The sequence below is a fragment of the Budorcas taxicolor genome, chromosome 5 (assembly GCF_023091745.1).
Source record: "Budorcas taxicolor isolate Tak-1 chromosome 5, Takin1.1, whole genome shotgun sequence".
Taxonomy (NCBI): domain Eukaryota; kingdom Metazoa; phylum Chordata; class Mammalia; order Artiodactyla; family Bovidae; genus Budorcas; species Budorcas taxicolor.
In genome coordinates, this window is record NC_068914.1 from 76,253,358 (window position 1) to 76,274,612 (window position 21,255).

At 37.9% G+C, this 21,255-nt stretch overlaps 1 protein-coding gene across 1 annotated transcript; it reads right to left on the minus strand.

Annotated features, from left to right (window-relative positions):
- Positions 1-14,483: 14,483 nt before the first annotated feature.
- Positions 14,484-15,502, minus strand: LOC128048111 (olfactory receptor 8S1-like). The gene is given in 2 exon segments (XM_052640553.1): positions 14,484-15,247; positions 15,250-15,502. Coding segments are annotated over 2 exon segments (948 nt in total). The 5' UTR covers positions 15,434-15,502.
- Positions 15,503-21,255: the final 5,753 nt, after the last annotated feature.

The window sequence follows — 21,255 nt, forward strand, 5'->3', positions numbered from 1 at the left end:
TTATGGTCACTGTTCTTTAGAGAAAAATTAGGAAGAGGACTGAAATTTCTTCTGTCTACAGCAGTTTCCAGAAGGCATTGTTCTGTTCTCTTTTCTTACAGAGTCGATCCTTGAACAACATGGGTATGAATCATGGCAGTCCACTTATATTTTTAAATAAATATACTACTTATGTTTTCATTTTACAGATCTTTAAATTAACTAAGTATGAAGAAAAGATTTATGTTAGATTAGAGATCACAATATGTGGACTCAAAAGAACTAGTCTTGAGTTCTAATTTAACTGTTTTAGCTTCCTGCCATTGTATGCCATTTATCAATGTCATTTTTTAAATTATGAAAACATGATAACACATTTACAGGAGACTTGGAAAATACTGAACAAAGTTATGTATAGTTTTACTATATATTACAATTTAAAAAATAGATAAGATTTTTAGTTGGAGTTTCAATATCAAACTCTCAAAACCTAACAGAATGAATATACAGAGAAGTAGAAGGATATAGTAGGTCTGAAAAGCACTGTGAATCAATTCAACATAATTAAGATTTATACAGTTTCCCCAACCAGGGGATCAAACCCAGGTCTTCTGAATTGTAGGCAGATTCTTTACTGTCTGAGCCACCAGGGAAGCCCATAATTTTCACACAACAGTAGGATACAAATTCTATTCAAGTTCTCATAGACTACAAACTAGGAGACACTGGAACATATCCAGGGACAAAACTTTAGGTGCCAACATTTCATGATCTAAAGGTATTGAAATCACACAGAGTCTATTCTCTTATCACTGTAGAATTAGGTTAGAGATCAATATCAAAAGATATTTAAAAATAATGCACTTATTTTCAAGTGCAATGTGACATTTACCAAGAGATATCTTTGACCTAGCTCAAAGTCATTGATTTTTGAGGCAGAGATCACAGTACTCAGATTTTCAACTTGTGGGAAGGTGTGAGGGTGGTTGCTGCCCCTAACTCCTGTGATGTTCAAGAGGCAATTGTATATTCCTTCCTCTGTCTGATCTTCATTTTCATAGCCCTCATATCTGCCTTCAGTGGTTCCATGGAGTTGTTTTCCCTGGCTTTCTGCTGGGCTATCTGTGAGCTCTGAACCTGCCCCACAAGATTTTTCCCAATAGGATGAAATGTGAGGATATCATCCACTCTACAGGCCTACCAGAGAACTGCGTTTATGACTATATTGTACCATCTTCTTCGTCTGAGCCCTTGTATTCCACAGCTTTCCTCATCATCTTTTAGGGATTCCAACAAACCTCCAGGAGAGGTGCAGATCTCCAGTCACCTTTATTACCTGGTCTTTACTGTCCATTTAAAACTGATGTATTAACTGATTAATGGTATTAATAGCATGTTGTGTTTGGGTAGCAGTTTATCTTATACAAATGACTTTCCCATGTTTTCTACTGTGGGGTGTGTGTTTGTGTGTATGTATTATGTTTGTGTGTATATGATGGATGGTGAGAGAAGACATTGAACTCATTTCACAGGTGAGAAAATTTAAGCCCCAATATTATCTAACCTGTCTAGATCCGCACACTTATTAGTTCTTTCAACAGCAAGGATTTAAATCTGCTTCATTTGGTTGTTAAAGGCTTTTCTTCTATACCACTTACTTAGAGAACAGGCCAAACTCTTTAGTTGCATTTCAAAGCATTAATGACCTATGGATTCTCTTGATGCCCCACTGCTGAGGTCAGATATCTTTGCTTGTTTCTGATCACCCTGTGAACCTTCCTTTTTTTCTCTGACTTGGTTCAAGCTGATATATTTTGTGGTGCACTTGTTCCATGAGTTCTTCTTTGATCAGTTCCTGCTCATTTCTCACTTAAACCTCTGTGGAAATAATTATTAACCCCAGTTTTTCAAATGAGGAAAATAAAGATAAATAAGCAAATTCAAGATTCTAATTTACCTCCTAGTCCAGGGACTTAAAACCTTGTCTGTTTCCCTTTGATATATAACAATTCATCAACACACTGTAAGTTTTTCCATCATCTGTATTAAAATCTTCATCACTTAGTGATATGTGTGTCATTTTTGTCTTTACAATCAGAGTGCAGTTTCTACAATGACAGGGCAGGAATTGGGCTGTTAGTTTCTATGCCTATAGTCACACACAGACAGATCAAAATGTAATGAACCTGCAATCAATTATTGTTAACTAAAGACAAAAATTAAGAAAACTGGACAGATTATGTAGCAAAAACTCTCGGTGATTATTTCCAAGCCCAGATGTTCAAGTTGTAGTTCAAAGAACTAATCAGTGTGGGGATCTAGGCAAGTTAGATAATATTGGGGCTTAAATTTTCTCACCTGTGAAATGAGTTAAGGGAGTTAAGGGAGCCTGAAATTAGGAGAGAAAGGGAGGAGGTAGATTGTTTATCTCCTTTTGTATAATAGACTGACTGAGAGCTTAGCTCTTTCTGAAATCAGCACCTACAGATCCCTGCTTCAGAGGGATCACATTACACTGTGCTTAACATGCAACATCCATTTATCTATCCATCCATCCATCAAAAGTGAAAGTCGCTCAGTCCTGTCCAACTCTTTGCAACCCCATAGACTATATAGTCCATGGAATTCTCCAGGCCAGAACTGAAGTGGGTAGCCGTTCCCTTCTCCAGTGGATCTTCCCAACCCAGGAATTGAACCAGGGTTTCCTGCATTGAAGGTGGATTCTTTACCAACTGAACTATCAGGGAAGCCCTGCATTCATCAGTTATTTAATAAGTAGTTTTGAGTCTGTTCACTCTAAGGTACTGCGTTATACATGCAGTTGAAGACAAGTCTGCATGTATGTTTGTCTTTGTATTCACCCAATCTGTCTTTGTCTTTTGCTTGGTGCATTTAATCTATTTACATTTAAGGTATTAGCCAATATATACCATCCTATTACCATTTTCTTTGTTGTTGTTGGTTTTTTTTTGTAAATCTTGTTAAATTGCTGTATGAATGCACCTCCCTGAGAGACTATTCTCCATTATTCAAGGTGATCAATCCTTCTAGCCTTTTTTCTCATCGTCAGATAGAACCCTGATATGTAGTTGTATGTTCAGATTCAGTCTTTACTGGGTCTCTCATGCCTGCTTTGCTGTCTATTAGAGTAACTCTAATCTACCTCTTGAACTCTGAATCATTCCTGGGATCTCCAGCTTTGGTTGTCTACCAGACAAATCTAATTTTGGTATCTTTTGTGACTTGCAATAAAAGGTATGACCCTGCTGATAAGGTAAATTTCCCAGTCCTTGAACTTGCTATTGCACACTACCCTATCCCTGTGCCTATCAAGGACTCATATAACTCCCAAACTCTGGGCCCTTATTTAGAATATATATATATCTGAATCACCTATGAGTTTTGTCCAGTGTGTGATCTGTTGTCCAAGGAGTTGACTCAAAATAATGACAATTCATCAATGAAGAACCTGTAAAAGTCAGTTTTATCTGAGTCTGTAAAAATACTTTTGAAAATAAAGAACTCCTCTGGATTTTGTGCAAACAAAATAATACAGTGAACAAAAGTCATCCTTTTCAAGAATGTGAAAATTTAAGAATTTGGGATTAAGTATAAAAATTCATCGTAGAAGCTGGTCCAATTCTTCCCTATTTACTCTGTAATATAGATCTGACCATAAGGACCAAGTCCTAGCTTGAGAGCACTCTAGAATCTTCAGAGAATTTTAGATAAGTTTAGATTATGGATCCCAAACCTGAGAACTTCTATCCTAAAATGGAAGTACCACAGTTTATCAGTGAGACAGCTACATTATGTAAATTCATGACCCCATCTCACTCCAGGCCCGACGCACAAAACTCTTTACTAACCTTCTTTTAAGGAAGGACAACATCTACATGTTAATTTTTAAAGAAATGGCAAATTATTGATATCAAGATCTTCTCACTTACCTCCAAGAAGAAACACAGTGAATTCAATTCAGCCCAAAGTTTGAGTGAGTAGTTCCAGATCTAAAAATGGGTGTGAGAGTAGGGAGGTCATAAGATAATTCCTGAGGAGGCAGAGCTAGAAAAGAGAAGCCCAAGGGATCCCCCCAAACTGTTTACCTTACCAATTTTCCTTGAACACTCAAAATGAAAACAGAAATACATCACCCATACTTTTCTTTTCCCCCAGAAACCATCTTAAGGAAAGTGAAATGAAAGTGAAAGTCTCTCAGTTGTGTCCAACTCTTTGCAACCCCATGGATATAGAGTCCATGAAGTTCTCCAGTCCAGAATACTGGAGTGGGTAGCTGTTCCCTTCTCCAAGGGATCTTCCCAACTCAGGGATTGAACCCAAGTCTCTGGCATTGTGGGCAGATTCTCTACCAGTTGAGCCACCAGAGAAGCCCAAGAATACTGGAGTGGGTAGCCTATCTCTTCTCCAGGGAATCTTCCTGACCAAGGAATGGAACCGGGGTCTCCTGTATTGCAGGCAGATTCTTTACCAGCTGAGCTACAAGACTGTATAAAGTGAAATAATAGACCTGAATTCAAGTATCATCATAAAAAATCACCATCTTCCTTTCTACGAAGTTTCAACATCAGAGATTGCTTTTAATGGAGTACATATGTGTCTAAAGTAAAATCAAGCAATTTTGGAAAGGCTAGCACATTGAGACAGTTGTCAAGTATCAAAACTTTAGGTCTAATGAGACCATCAGTGCTTTCCATTGTGACAAGTAGTTAAGGCTCAATAATCAGACTATGAGACAGTTCAATAGATGTCTGATAGTTGTCTTGGTATACTTATTCAGAAAATGCTGAGATACTAAATGAATTAATGGACAGCAAGTGAGGAGAGGAAGCTGAAATGGTTTAGTTCTTATAGGAGGAACCTGGTGACCAGAATGAATTCTTATAAATAGGTCTCCTGCTGTTCTTCAGTTAGTTTAGCAGGAATGAGAGATTAGATTGGGAATGGGTAATAATAACAGAAAAATGAATTCTGTGCACATTATAGAATTAAGGACATGGGAAACGGAGGCATACTTTAGGGTACAAGTATTTTCTGTCAAAATTCAAGGAGTCCTCTTTCCCAATGATTAATATTGTTTGCTGAGTAAATATAGACCTCCTCATCATCTAGTCAGAGAACTTGAGAACAAAAGCCCACTAGAACATAAGAAGAAATATACAGTTTAGGGAGTTTTGAAATGCAAAGGTTTACTCTCTATTATGTGGAAAGTAAAGTGAGAATGTGTAAAGGACAGACAGAGAAGGTCTGTCAAAGAGATGTTAATAAAACTGTAAAGTGCCTGGAACACATTTGGGGAACACTTTCAGAAAACTCATAGAAAATATTACCCCACTCCTGTACTGTCCTGGCACAAAAGATGTTTCATAACATTGCCATTTCCTGGTAGTAGAACTTAACTGGGGTTGTAAGAACCAATACTTTCGTAAAAATAAATCGAGGAAAACAACAACTCTTATTTTTCCAGTTGAGAGTCACAGTGAGGACAGGAAGACAGAATATTCTAGATCTGGACAATCCTGAAGTCTTTGTCCTCAGCTTCTCCATTGGCCACAGTGAAAAGATTCTCGAGTCCTCAGTAAGTAGAATTTGGTGAGAGATCACTCTCAGATGGTCTCAGGCCCAGCTACAGGGTATTTCATTTAGTTTCCTCTGTGATTATAAATATTGTTGACCTACCTAACAGGCAAGAGAGTGAATCTCAGCTTTAACCTCTCAGAAAAGCAGGTACAGCTCAAGCAGTTAGTTTATTAGTGGACTGAGCTGGAGAACGAAGAGAAAGTTGGACCAATGCCCTTTATTCCCTAGAGTTAGAGCCTGAGGCCCAAATTATGTGAATTAATTAGCGAAGTTACACTTTGTAAGAACCACAGGAGATTCCCTCAGATATTGGCCTTTTGTCTTGACTTTGAATTTTTTTGGAAATTCTTGGGTGAGAACCCTTGTGTGTTTGGTGGTTTTTCTTTTCCTCCCTTCCTCCATCCTTCCCTCCCTCTCTCCCTTCCTTTTCAGCTTTACTGAATGATAATTTTAAAAGTTTTATATATTTAAAATATATAATGTGATTTGACATATGAATGCTTTGTGAAATGGTTACCACAATCAGGTTAATTGCACATCCATTACTTCACATAGTTATCCTTTTTTTGCATTTGTGTATATGTGTGGTGAAAATGCTTAAGGTCTACTCTCAGCATTTTCAAGTACTAACTATAGTTACCATGCTGTGTATCAGATCCCCAGAGCTAATTAATCATATAGGTGAAGGCTTGTATCTCTCATGATTTTGATTTGCATTTTCCTGATGATTAGTGATGTTGAATATCTTTTCATGTCCTGGTTGGCTATTTGGAGATCTTCTTTGGAAAGATGTCTGCTCAGGTACTTTGCCCACTTTAAGAATTGGATTATTATTATTATATATTTAGTTATTGAGCTGGATAAGTGACTTACATATTTTGAATATCAGCCATATGTTTTTCAGATATATTCTTCAATTCTGAGGGTTTCCTTTTCTTTTTTGTTGTTTTCTTTGACATGCAGAAGCTTTGAAGTTTGATGTAGTCACATTTGTTTATTTTTGCTTATATTGTTTGTGTTTTTGATGTCATACTCAAAAATCATTGCCAAGACCAAATAAAAGAACTGAAGTCCATAATCCACTTTTGAGTTAGGTTTTGTGAGTGGTGTAAGACAGGGGTCCAGTGATTTTGATATCTAGTTTTTCTAGCACCATTTATTAAAGAGACTGTCTTTTCCCTATTGTGTTTTCTTGGGGCCCTTGTAAAAGATTAACTGGCTCTGTATGTATGAATTTATTTCTTGACTCTTCATTCTGTTCCATTGGTCTATGTGTCTATCTTTATGCCAATATGATACTCTTTTGATTACTATAACTGTGTACTATAGCTTGAAATCAGGAAATGTGATGCTGTCAACTATTTTTCTTTCTCATGATTGCTTTGACTACTTAGGATCTTTTATAGTTCCATATTAATTTTACCATAAGAAGTCTATTCTTTTGAAAGATGCCTTTGGAATTTGGATAGAGACCAAAAGTATAGATGTCTTTGGGTAGTATGGACATTTAGCTATATTAGTTTTTTCTAATCCATGAACATGGGATGTCTGATCATTTATTTGCATCTTCCTCAAATTCTTTCATGAGTTCCTTTAATTACACACACACAATATTCCAATTTAAGTGGAATCTATTTATCTTCTTTATCCATGTATCTATACATAGACATTTAGGTTGCTTCCATATCTTGGCTGTTATAAATAGTGCTGCAGTGAACATAAGGGTGCATATATCTTTTTGAATTAGTGTTTTTGATTTCTTCAGAAAAATACCCAGAAGTGGAATTGCTGAATTATATGGTATTCTTATTTTTAACTTTGGAGGAATCTTTATACTGTTTTCCACAGTGGCTATACCAATTTATATTCCCACTAACAGTGCATGAGAGTTCCCTTTATCTCCATGTTATTGCTAGTGCTTAATATTTGTTGCGTTTTGATAATAGTTATTTTGATAGGTGTGAAGTGATATCTCATTGTGGTTTTGGTTTGCATTTCCCTGGTGATTAGTGATGTTGAACATGTTCTCATTTATCTCTTGGCCATCTGTATGTGTTCTCTGGAAAAATTTCCATTCAGGTCCTCAGCCCATTTTATAATGAGAGTGTTTATATTTTGAAGTTGACTTGTATGAGTTCTTTGTATATTTTAGGTATCAGCTCCTTATCAGAGCTATCATTTGCAAATATCTTCTCTCACATTCCCTTGTGGCTCAGCTGGTAAAGAATCTGCCCACAGTGTGGGAGACCTGGGTTTGATCCCTGGGTTGGGAAGACCCCTGGAGAAGGGAAAGGCTACCCACTCCAGTATTCTGGCCTGGAGAACTCCATGGACTTATACAGTCCATGTATAAGAGTTGCAAAGAGTTGGACATGACTGAGTGACTTACTTTCACTTTTCTCTCATTCACTAGGCTGTTTTGTTGATGATACTTTTGCTGTTCAAAAGCTTTTTTTAGTTTGATATAGTCTCATTTGTTTATTTTTGCTTTTAAATCTTGCCTGAGGATATGGATCAAAAAAATATTGTTTAGACTGATATCAAAGTATCTACTGCCTAGCTGTCTATATTTTTTCCTGGGAGTTTTATGGTTTTGGGTCTTACATTTTAGTTTTTAACTCATTTTGAGTTTGTTTTGTGTATTATATGAAGAAGTATTCGAGTTTGACTCTTTTGCATACAAGTGAAAGAAGAGAGTGAAAAAGGTGGCTTAAAGCTCAACATTCAGAAAACTAAGATTATGGCATCTGGTTCCATCACTTCATGGAAAATAGATGGGGAAACAGTGGAAACAGTTGCTGACTGTACTTTTTGGGGCTCCAAAGTCACCACAGATGGTTGTTGCAGCCATGAAATTAAAAGATGCTTACTTCTTGGAAGGAAAGTTATGACCAACCTAGACAGCATATTAAAAAGCAGAGACATTACTTTGTCAACAAAGGTCCATCTAGTCAAGGCTGTGGTTTTTCCAGTGGTCATGTATGAATGTGAGAGTTGGACTATAAAGAAAGCTGAGTGCTGAAGAATTGATACTTTTGAACTGTGGTGGTTGGAGAAGACTCTTGAGAGTCCCTTGGACTGCAAGGAGATCCAACGAGTCCATCTTAAAGGATAATAGTCCTGGGTGTTCATTGGAAGGACTGATGCTGAAGCTGAAACTCTAGTACTTTGGCCACCTGATGTGAAGAGCTGACTCATTTGAAAAGACCCTGATGCTGTGAAAGATTGAGGGCAGGAGGAGAAGGGGACGATAGAGGATGAGATGGTTGGATGGCATCACTGACTCAATGGATATGGGTTTGGGTGGACTCCGGGAGTTGGTGATGGACAGCAAGGCCCGGCGTGCTGCAGTTCATGGGGTTCAGTTCAGAGCAACTGAACTGAACTGTCCAGTTTTTTCAACACTATTTATTGAAGAGGTTTCCTTCCACCATGTATGTTTTTGCCTCCTTTTGGTAGCTTTGCTTAGTTGGTTTAGTTGCTAAATCATGTGCAACTCTTGTGACCCCCTGAACTGTAGCCTGTCAGGCTCCTTTGTCCATGAAATTTCCCAGGCAAGAATACTGGAGTGGGTTTCCATTTATCTGACCAGGAAAGCACCATTTCTAGGTTATCTATTCTGTTCAGGGAAGCTTGGCATGATGCAGTGCATGGGTTCACAAAGAGTCAGACATGACTTAGTGACTGAACAACAGCAATTCTGTTCTATTGATACATGTATCTATTTTTATGCCAATACTGTTCTGTTTTGATTAATGTAGCTTTATAGTACAGGCTGAAATCAGGAAGTGTAATACATCCAGCTTTGTTTTTATCTCTCATTATATTGCTTTGATTTTGGGGTATTTTGTATCTCCATACAAATTTTAGAATTATTTGTTCTAGTTCCAGAAAAGTGCCATTGGTATTTGATAGGGATTGTGCTGAATCTGTACATTGCTTGATTATTATACTCATCTTAACAATATTAATTCTTACAGTGCATGGACACATCTTTTCATTTGTGTCATCTTCAATTTATTTCATCAATATCTTATAGTTTTGAGAGTATAAGTCTTTTACCTCTCAGTGAGATTTACTGTGAGTATTATAATCTTTTGATGGAATTGTTTTTTAATCTCTCTTTGTGATAGTTCATTTTTAGTGTGGGAAAGGCAATAGATTTTCTTTAAATTTTTTTTCTAAATTTTATACAGTGTTAAAGTTTACTTTCCATTTATAGTTATTACAAAATATAAGCTACATTCCTTGTGTTGTACCGTACATCCTTGAGCGTATCTTACACTCAGTGGTTTGTGTTCTCCCACCCCAACTCCTCACTGCCTCTCCCCTCCTCTGAATTGGTAACTGCAGGTTTGTTCTCTATATCTGTGAGTCTGCTTCTTTTTTGTTGTATTCACTAGTATTTTTTAGATTCCACATGTAAATGTCTGTCTGATCTATTTAGCTTAGCATAATGCCCTCCAAGTCCATCTGTGTTGCTGCAAATGGCAAAATTCCATTCTTTTTTATGGTAGAGTAGTATTCCATTGCATATATATATATATATATATATATATATATATATATATATATACACTACATCTTCTTTATCCATTCATCTGTTGTTGGATGTTTATGTTGCTTTCATATCTTGGCAATTATAAATAATTTTGGCTTCTGTGTCTCTCTTATGTAACTCCATTATTATCAGCTTTGAAAAAAGTACTTCCTTACTTTCTGTCACACAAGATGCTTCAGGTTCATATTGTAATTTCTCTGCCCCAGGCTTGGAATCAGTCAGTTCTCATGTAGCTCTGTTTCCTTTTATTGTAGGGTGCTGTGTGTGTGTAGTCGCTCAGTCGTGTCCGACTCTTGTGACCCCATAGACCGTAGCCTGCCAGGCTCCTCTGTCCATGGAATTCTCCAGGCAAGAACACTGGAGTGGGCTGCCAGTGTGGAAAGGTATTAGAAACAAGCACTGGGTACTGAGTCATGCTCCTTGCTAACTATGTGATGTGTTGTTACTTTCAGGCCCTTTGAGTTGACAGAACAGCAATAAAAAAAATCATTTGTGTAGTAAGTGGTATTTGCATACATATCTGCAAATATTTCCATATGTAGCCAAGGAGGAAAGTATTTTTATTTTGTGCCTTCTTGGAGCCACAGACAACACTTTAGGATTATGGGTAACTTTGATTTTTTATCCTTTTAAAATGTTTTTATATTTTTCAGAAATAAAGTGCATTGTTTTATAATCAGAGAGACAGTAATATTAAATATTTTTATAAAACTGTTAAGTTGCAAGAAAATGAAATTATCAAAATTGTAGAGGAGTGATTATCATGTAGGTATGAAGTATATAAAATTTCATGTATCATACCTGACTCTTAGTAACAGCTCAGTAAATATTAATTTGCTTATTTCTTTTGCTAAAAACAAGACAAAAATGATATATGAATGAGAAAAGTTATGGATTTAAAAACCTATCATCTATTTCCATGATTGATGCCCAAGCAGAGAAAGCAACTACATGTTTCTAGTGACTTTACCTCTCTTTACATTCTCATCCTCTTTTCTTACCCTTCACCTATCTGGGAGATAGACATATGTGGGGGAGATTCCCTGTTTTAGATTATCTCTGATTTATCAAGATGAATCATCCAACAACAGAAAAGAATGGTGGCTACTTATTGAGTTGGAGGTGAATGGGTATTGAAACATGGGGTAGGCTTTTAGATTTCTTGAGGTAAGAATATGAACATAGCTTTAGAAGACACCACAGGAAGTGGAGGTCCGACCCTTGTGTGTATCCTGTACTTTTGAAGAGAGTTTCCTTGTGACTCCAGGAGAATGTATGTAATGTACTGAGACTGGAGGGGAATATGGAGAATCTCTGTGAAGAAGTATGTTGTCAGTCTCACATATTTTGAGATGAGTGTCTGCTTTTTGAGTGAATGTCTGGTGTCTGCTTTTTGTTTTGTTTACTTATTATAGCATATATATATATATTTTAATTAATTTATTTATTTTTAATTGAAGAATAATTGCTTTACTGGTATCTGCTTAATGTAGAGTGTACTTGAGGGAGAAGGCAAACAATCCCCCAAAGATATTTGAGTTTCAAGAAGAAATGGTTAATATGTAAATAGTTAAAAATAGGGAAGCCAAAATTACACTAATATAAAAAAATTGGTCTTTATTTTGTAATGTTAAAACAAGACATGGGAAATATTTGGCAATGAGATGGGGAGAAGTCATTGATAAATGCATGTTATTCACAATAGTTTAATTATTTGTGTAAATTGTGGGATCTTGAAGGGTTTATAATACCATTTTAATAAAAAGAAAACTAATAGTAAAATAAACAAAATAAAGTAAAAGATGTACGTGTGTCAACCAATCATTACATACCATCCAAAAAGGGTTATTATTTCTTAAATTCTGTGAGGCGAGGTCCTTTGCTTTTGCTCTTATTTCTTTCTCCTTTTTTGGTGTTGTCTCTTCTTTCTTTCTCCTTCGTTTCTTTTTTAAAATTACAGTTTTATTGAGATATAATTGACCTGCAGCACTGTATAAGTTTGAGTACGGCATTATGATTTGACTTACATACATCATGAAATGATTACCACAGTAAGTTTAGTGAACATCCATCATCTCATATAGATACAACAATGAAAATGGAAAAAATATTTTCCTTGTGATGAGAACTCTTAGGATTTATTCTAACAACTTTCATACATAATGTGCCACAGTGTTAATTATATTAACCATGGTGTACATTACATCTCTATTACTCACATATCTGTTAACTGGAAGTTTGTGCTTTTGACTACCTTCATCCAGTTCCCCCTTTCCTTATCCCCACTTCTGGTAACCACAAATCTGATTTCTTTTTCTATGAGTTCATTTGTATGTTTGTTTTTGAAGTATAATTGGCCTACAACACTGTATTATTTCCTGGTACACAACATAGTGAGTTGATATTTCTGTACATTTCAAAATGATCACCATGATAAGTCTAGCTACTGTTCACCATAAGTCTAGATATCATGTGGGGTTTTAAAGAAAGGGAAAAAAAGAAAAACAGGAAATAAGGAAGAAAGGAAGGGTAGATGGATAGAAAGAAGGAAAGAAAAAACTCTGGCTTCAAATATTTTTGGAAATATTTAATGATGAATAAAATAGAAACTATTTCACAGCATCTATTTCATATTTTCATTCTTATGATGAGAAATGGGAACAAAAACTAGCAGGTGCTAACTTGTTTCATAATTCTTCTTATATAAAAATGTATAAAAAAGAGAAATAGTAAAAATAAGAATCTTTAAAATATAAAACTTTGGTGAATAACCTATAACTATGTAACATGTAATAAATCTTTCCTAAAATAATTCCTTTAAAAGGTAAATTGAGAAGTAAAACTTAAAAATCCCTTAAATCATCATGAAAGATAAAATAGGAAAACTACGCATGCAATATGGCGTAATTGTAGGAAAAGTCTGAAACATATGTGAAACTTTGAAATTTTATAAATGCAGGTTTGTTTTTTTTCCCTGATGACTGTCTCTCTAGATTAGAAACAAAAATTTTCAATCTACATCTTCTTTATAAAAAAGGATTTATGTGAATTTGGGTCATTTCCCAAATCTTGGTGAGGTCTTTTGAGAGGCTAGGTGGAAACAGAGATATCATGGGATGGTAGGGCAACAAAAAAGAAAGGAGGAGGCCACCAAAACAAGCCAGCTCCTCAAGGTTCCTTGAAAGTTTCTTAGGATTCCAGGGTTGGAAGAAAGAACCACTGACCCTTCAGACCATATTTTGCTTGAGCATAGAGGAGGAAGAATTCCTTCCTCCCTTAATGTCCTCTTTGTTTATTCGTGCCGTAAATCCCTCAGACCACGTAAGCATGCCAGCGCATGTGTAGACCTGAGTTTCCAAATCCTGTCTCTCATGAGTGTCCCTCTTCCTCATTCTTCTGACCCTTACCGAAGACTTCTCTTTCTTTAATTTCCCCTTATTATTGCCATTCTCCTTTCTGGCTCATGTTCTCTCATCTGGTCAACCTGTCTTCCCTCTCATTCTCTCTTGTGCATGTTCTCTCTCTTGCCTGAAAGGGATCATATTTACATGATTATTTGGTACACTAGGGAGCTTTCTGTTGGCTCTCAATCCCACACTTGTCTTGTATACTTGGTTTTATATTACCAGGACTAGACCACTACAGAGGACATTTCCCAAGGACATTTCTATTACTGCTGGCTTCTGATTAGCCTCAGCCAGTGAGAAGTATGGGCAGAAACTAAAAGAGACAGCTAATATGGTTCTGATGGAGGAAAGGTAGTATCCCTTCAGTACTCCCAGCATCAGCAGCACTTTTCCATGCTTATGGCCGGCCACCTTCCACAGCACCTAACAGTGGTGCCCCCAGTGAGACAGCAGGGCTGAGCCACCCTCGGAGTGGATCCCCTCCCTTTTGCCACCAGTCAAAGGTGCCAGGAAAGGTACAGGGAATGAGTAACATCTGCCTTGCTTTAATAGCATACTCCCTTTCTCAGTAATTCCTGGCTTCTATATTTTCTCCAAATCCCTCTCCAATTCAAGCTCAATCCCAGCCCTGTCTATGACTCTTTATTATCAGTGACCTTGCCTCTTTTATTTCTAGCAAAACTCCCCCTATAAATCTCAGATTCAGATAAGAATTCAGGTTCTAGACAATTTTCTCAGTGCAAATCTCAATGGGGATGTTTCATAAATTTTAAAAAAGAATTAATCTGTACCAAATTATCTCAGTCTCCTGGATTGAAATGATTAACTGATGCATTGCTTTGTCCCTGAGCAAACTGATTGAACAAAACAAGGAGCTATTGGATTTTCTCAATAATTTCAAATGAAACAGGTTCTTGTGAGTTATTTTGTCACATCTGTTATGAACTAAGAAAAGTTTTCCTCAACTTGTTATTCAAACATCTGATGAGATGCTTTTGCATTTCCCAGTCATTCCTACCTGTTCTCTGCTCTCTGAAATGCTGTAAACCTTTTTGCTGCGTTCTTTTCAGAGCTTCTTTTACTTCCTTGTTCTTCAGGCTGTAGACAAGGGGATTCACTAGGGGAGTGACCACACTGTACTGCAGGCAAAAAATCAACTCCAGCAGGGAACTTAAGGTTGGCACGAGATAGCGAAGAAAAGCAGATCCATAGAAGAAGCTCCCTGTGGTGAGGTGGGAAGAACAGGTAGAGAAGGCCTTACTTCTGCCTGCAGTGGAGCTGATGTTCAGGATGGTGGAGACAATGCGGGCTTTTGAGAAGAAGACCAGGAGTAAAGTTCCAGAAGCATGCACAATGGTGGAGAACCCCAGGACTGAAAAGCTGATGGAGATATCAGAGCAAGAGAGAGAGAACAGAGATGGCAGCTCACAGCTGAAGTGAGGCATGACATGTGCCCCACAGAAGTCCAAGCTCAAAGTCATGAGGGTGTTAATGAGAGCATCCAGAAAGCCCAGTCCCCAGGAGAGCCACACTAGACCCCCACATGGCTGTTTACTCATCAGCTGGCCATAGAGCAAAGGGTGACAGATGGCAGCGTAGTGGTCATAAGCCGTGGCAGAGAGCATGAAGGCTTCTGTCCCTGCAATGGAAAACACAGAAAAAGCCTGGGAAAGGCAACCTTCTACTGATACTGATTTCTGTGAGACGGGAGATTTTCCAGCATCTTGGGCACAGTGAATGAAGTTAAACAAAGATCCAGGAAAGAGAGGTGACTGAGGAAGAAGTACATGGGTGAATGGAGGTGAGATTCCCTCCCGATGACAGCCATCATCATCAGATTCCCTATCAGGGTTAGGAGGTGAATCCACAGGAAAAGTACAAAGAACATAACCTGGATGCGGGGGTCGGCAGATAGTCCAAGGAGGATGAATTCTGTAATGGTGCTATGGTTTCCTGAAGCCAGGAGAGAAGGTGTTCCACTGGAATGAAAGCAGAAAGGAGTGTGAAGTATTCGCCTCCTCTTCATGCCATCTCAGAGTTCTTATTTCATTCCATGCACACAGATGTCTCTCTTCAGCCTGCTCATCTTTTACAAGGAGTTAAAAAAAAGTCTTTCTCCTTTCCCCAAATTCTTCTTTGACTCGATTGCCAGCTGTTTAACTCCTGGAACCATGAGCCAGTCCATCTGTCTATGCCCTTTCCCTTTGTGGCTCCTCTACCAAAATAGCTCTGGAGAACTTTATTTAATTTTTCAGTCTAGTCTATGACTAACTGGTTTCATCTTGAACTATTCCTTGTGATTATTTTTTTGTTTTCCAGCTGTGCTGCATGGCTTGCAGGATCTTAGTTCCTTGACCAGGGATTGAACCCACACCCTCTGCAGTGAAAACGCAGAGTCCTAACCACTGGACCACTAGGAAATTCCCTACCATCCCTTGCTTTTATTCTGTAACCTGAAGTGAAGTGAAGTCGCTCAGTTGTGTCTGACTTTTTGCGACTCCATGGACTGTAGCCTACCAGGCTCCTCCGTCCATGGGATTTTCCAGGCAAGAGTACTGGAGTGGGGTGCCATTTCCTTCTCCAGGGGATCTTCCCAACTCAGGGATCGAGCCCTGGTCTCCCACATTGCAGGCAGATGCTTTAACATCGGAGCCACCAGGGAAGCCCTATTCTGTAGCACTACTGGTCAAATCCAGTAAACCTGGGTGGTTCTGGTGCGCCCCCAGTTGCAGAATCAGGGCACCAGCTGTCAGATCCTATTTGTTTTGGGGACCTCATTACTCTTCTATTCTCTGCCTTCAACTGATAGTCTGTTGAAATTTTTTCTCTTGAAATCCCACTGCTCTTGAATATTCACTATAATTTCTACCTCCTCCATTATATATGTCTTCCTTCTCTTCCTGCACAGATTATAGAAAAGAATGATACCTGTCCTTTTTTTTTTTTTGCTGTCAGTTATGTCTAGGTGTTATCAAACATTAACTTTCCCTCTACTGGAAGATCACAACAAAACTATAAGTGCTGAATTATCTCAAATGTTAGAAGAGGGACCTTCAATCTGAAACTGTTGCAGTAACTTGCTGCTATTGAGAGAGTAAGTGAGTGGGTAAGATTTACATTCATCCCAGGTCTATGAAGCTATCATTATCTCTGATTTTTATGTTCTGACTAGCCGATATCCATTTTCTTAAACCTGTTTACTTATCTCCACTCTCTGTTCTCTTTTACTCCTTATTCTGTAAACTCTTTCAACTTTCATTTGGATATCTATTGCTCTGGTTTTCAGCAGAATGTGTGAATACTATTTCCTTTTTCTCCAAGCATATTGCTTGCTTATCGAGAACAGATTTGATATTCAATCATCTTTATTATCTTAAATCTGGAACTACAGCAGAATGAGAGGCATATGATGGGTCCTCAATATTTGTTGAATATAGAAATAATGAAACTAGTTTAGAACATATTGTGTGTGGTTTGTTTGAGGAATACCCTCCTCCTCCCTGCCCTACCCCATATCTGTTTGATTTCTGGTTTCAGAAATAAACAACTTGAGAATGACTGGGAAGTTGTAAAGAAAAGGAAGGCTCTGTGGGGTTTTGTGACTGCAGAGAACTTACTTTCTATTGTACTAACTGGCACCTAAAGATTCATTCCCTCCGAGGAGTACCTACTAGCTCATTTTGGGCCACATTCAGAAGGTTGCTTAAAAATATGACAATTATTCATCTATCCATCAGATAATTTATTGATCAGTTACTAACTTGTTTAGTCACTTAATATTTCATTTGTCCACTCCATTTTCCATCCTGTCAATTCAGCAATGTATTCATCTGTTTCATTCAGTTATATATTACTTCATCAATTCTGTCATTTATCTAATTCTTCAAAGTATTATAGATTTTTTTTTTTGTAAATGGCAGCCCACTCCAGTACTCCTGCCTGGAAAATCCCATGGACGGAGGAGCTTGGTGCAGGCCACTGTCCATGGGGTCGCAAAGAGTCGGGCACGACTGAGTGACTTCACTTCAGGCTTACTTACAATAGATTGGGCAAAAAGACCTTGCTTAACCTTTGTTGAATTGTTGTGTAAATACACTTATTTGTCCTGTTTTTCCAGTTACATTTTTCCAGAACCCAGCGTTGAGTTCTTGCACTGGTTAATTTTTTTTGTAGCCAACGTGAAATCTCAGACTCTATTCTGCCATGAGTGCTCTTTCCTGGTATGATAACTCCTTGCTGAAATCTTGATCTGTCAACTAGAACTGGGAATCAACTATGAATTCCCCAAGCTTTCACCTGGGGAATAATCTCACCAATGTCTCAGTTGTTCTTGCCCAAAGAACTTACCAGAATAGATTCAATTCTTGCTGGGCTAGCCAATGCCCTGCTTTCCCTAACTTTCCTTTATTTTCCTATTTCTGTTTAGACAAGTTCTTATACTTTCACCCCTTATCAGAACCCATATTGAAATTACCTCTTGATTCTATCTGGTGAGTAAGTTGTAGTCCAATATGGTGACCTAAATTAATATTTACTCTTCAGTAAATATGAATAATGGAATGATAACCAAATGGAAAAGTCAATTTTTCCTGTCTTTGAGTTTGTAAAATCTTATAGAAATAAACAATTCTTTGTGTTCTTCAATAGCAAAGTAGTCAATCCAGTCCATTCACTTTAACTGGAAAATTTCTCAAAGTTTGTAATTTACTGTCTAATTTTGGTCAGACACAGTTTGGCCACATTTGCTCCATATTTATTCTCCAGTTTTCCCATATTTACTCTCAGTGGAGACCTAGTTACTATCCAAGTTTTGTTTCCAGCACTCAGCCGGAGAAAACTCTAGGATACCCAAAGGACTTTGGAGAAACCGTGAGAGATCTGATATTTGAAAACCTCTGTCCTCTGTTAACATCTCACAAAGCCCATCAGCAAGGTAGGTGGAAGCCCAAGTTGTTAGATTCTATGATTTTCTCCCTCTGACTTCCAGCATAGATCCTCTGACTGTGAGCAAGCAAAGACAGAACTTCATTTCAACCTTGCAGTGAAGGTTATACACTAATTTCAAATTCTTATCACTTACCTTGAAAAGGAACACAGTGGCTTCAATTCACATTAAAGTTGAATGCTTATTTTGAAATTCAGAAAAAGGTAGAGAGAAGTTTTGATGCTTACATAGAGAAGAGGGGAAGATAAGAACATAAAGCTCAAGGTGATCCTCCTAATAGTAATGTGCTATTTACCAATTTGCTGGGTAACTGTATGTGAGCACTTCTTAAAATAGGTCAGGTCTTAATATTTTATAAATGTTCATGTCAGATATTATCTTCAAGAGAAGAAGAGCAAGGTATTGCATTTCTGGATCACTGAAGAATAATAAAAAATTATTATCACTTTCTACCCTATTGTTTTTAACTTGTGTTTACACTACTGTGAATTCATTTTGCTTAAATTAACATTTGCCTGAATTTAAAATTCAACAAATTCCGAAAGCAAAAGAACATAAATGCCATAATAAATTATTAATTCATTTATATCCAATTATTTTACATCATTCCCAAAAAGATATTCTAAGAAAACAGTCTCCAGATTTATCTACTAAGTATATGTGAAAGTTGCTCAGTTGTGTCTGACTCTTTGCGACCCCATAGACGGCAGCCCACCAAGCTCCTCTGTCCATGGAATTCTCCAGGCAAGAACACTGGAGTGGGCTGCCACTTCCGTCTCCAGGCTACTAAGTGTAATCACACACAAAATATCCACTAATTACATTAATGACTCGATGGACAGGTTAATAAAAATAGAATGAGAGACAAGTATAGTGTTGGAAGGCAGAAATGGTCTGGGTAACAATTATTGGAAATACAAGAAACTCAGAGTATATGGAATATGGGTATCCCAAGCATACCTTGAAAAGGACAGAAGGGGAAAATGAGAGAAGGGATGCAGGACATGTGGTTTGTATTCATGGAAGACAGACTTTGCATACCTTAATATTCTCCTTATAATCTTCACCGGATCCTGCTCTTCCTGGTCTCCTTTAACCATGAATTTTGTTGATGACCAGAATATTGTTGATGACTAAGGTGCTTAATCGGAGAAGGCAATGGCAATGCACTCCAGTGTTCTTGCCTGGAGAATCCCAGGGATGGGGGAGCCTGGTGGGCTGCCGTCTATGGGGTCGCACATAGTCGGATACGACTGAAGCGACTTAGCAGCAGCAGCAAGGTGCTTAATAATAGCAGAAAGGTGAACTATTTTTAGCACATGTATTTAGAGTCTCAAAGAAGGAGGAGGATGTCAAGTTACTAAAGTTTATCAACTATGTTATGCTTTTCCCTACTCCTCCCCAGAATGGGGATGTTCAGGCTCTTGCTTTAAGTTCCCCAGATTAATGCAGATCACATAACCAGTTTGTGCTTAACTCTAAAAAGCATAGATAGGATTTATTTAGTAGATGCTAAGAGCTTCAAATGAGAGAGACACCCATAAAGTTCTTAGTGTATGAAACTCAGACTGTAGCCCAAGGAACCGATGATGGGAGAACTTAAGATAAAGTGCTTGAGAAAGCCAGGTGCAGAAGGCTGGAGAAGGAAAATAAAACAGAAACTGCAAGTCCCAGGTGGGAATGAAGGAAAATTTTAGAGAAATCGTAGAGGTCTGGGTTTTTGTGGCATAAAGCTCATCTTTTGACTCTAGTCTCACTGTGATATAAGAAGTCATCTTTGGTCAGGTGACCACTACTCACAGGGAAATCAATAATTCTATAGGTGAATTCCATAAAGTGTACATGTTAAGGTTTTCTATTTACAAATATCACAAGGGAGAGAAAACTGACTAACTCAGATGAAGTTGAAAGCTGCCTTGGTCCTGCCACTTTCAAATTCTGACAGGAGCACAGGAGAAATTTCTCTCATGTCATCCCAAGCCAATTCACAGATGTGAGTCTATATACCAGGCAAAAAATATCAGTGAAGCAAGTGATTTTCAGATATAATCCAGCTGAAGGGAAGCCAGAGAAGCTGGTGGAGCTGATGAAACTTAGCAGTGCAAGAGAGCTGTAGTCCCTGAGGTCAAATCTGAAGCCAAAATTTGAACTTAGAAGAGTGAAGGCTGTCCAACTCCTAGGGGAATCTCATAAATATAAGCTATAGAACTTTAGGACTGAAGTTCTTACTGTAAACCCTGGAATAGTGTGGGTTTTAAAAGCAGGCAAGCTGAGGAACTTACCTAACAGTCCAGCAGTTAAGACTCTGTTCTTCTCCTGCAGAGGGTGTGGGTTCAGGGGAACTAAGATCCCGCATGTCTTGAGGTATGGCTAAGAAAAGAAAAGTAGGCAAGCTGAGAAGTCTTTGCCTATTGGCCACTTACTGGAGGGATACTTTATTAGGAAATTATCAAGGAAGGTGTTTAGCAAGATGTAATTCACCTGACAGCTCACTTTCCCATTTTCATAAGGAACTGTAGTTTTTTTGTGTGTGTGAATTTATTTATTTTAATTGGAGGCTAATTACTTTACAATACTGTAGTGGGCTTTGCCGGGAGAAGGCAATGGCACCCCACTCCAGTACTCTTGCCTAGCAAATCCCATGGACGGAGAAGCCTGGTAGCCTGCAGTCCATGGGGTCGCTAGCAGTCAGACACGACTGAGTGACTTCACTTTCACTTTTCACTTTCATGCATTGGAGAAGGAAATGGCAACCCACTCCAGTG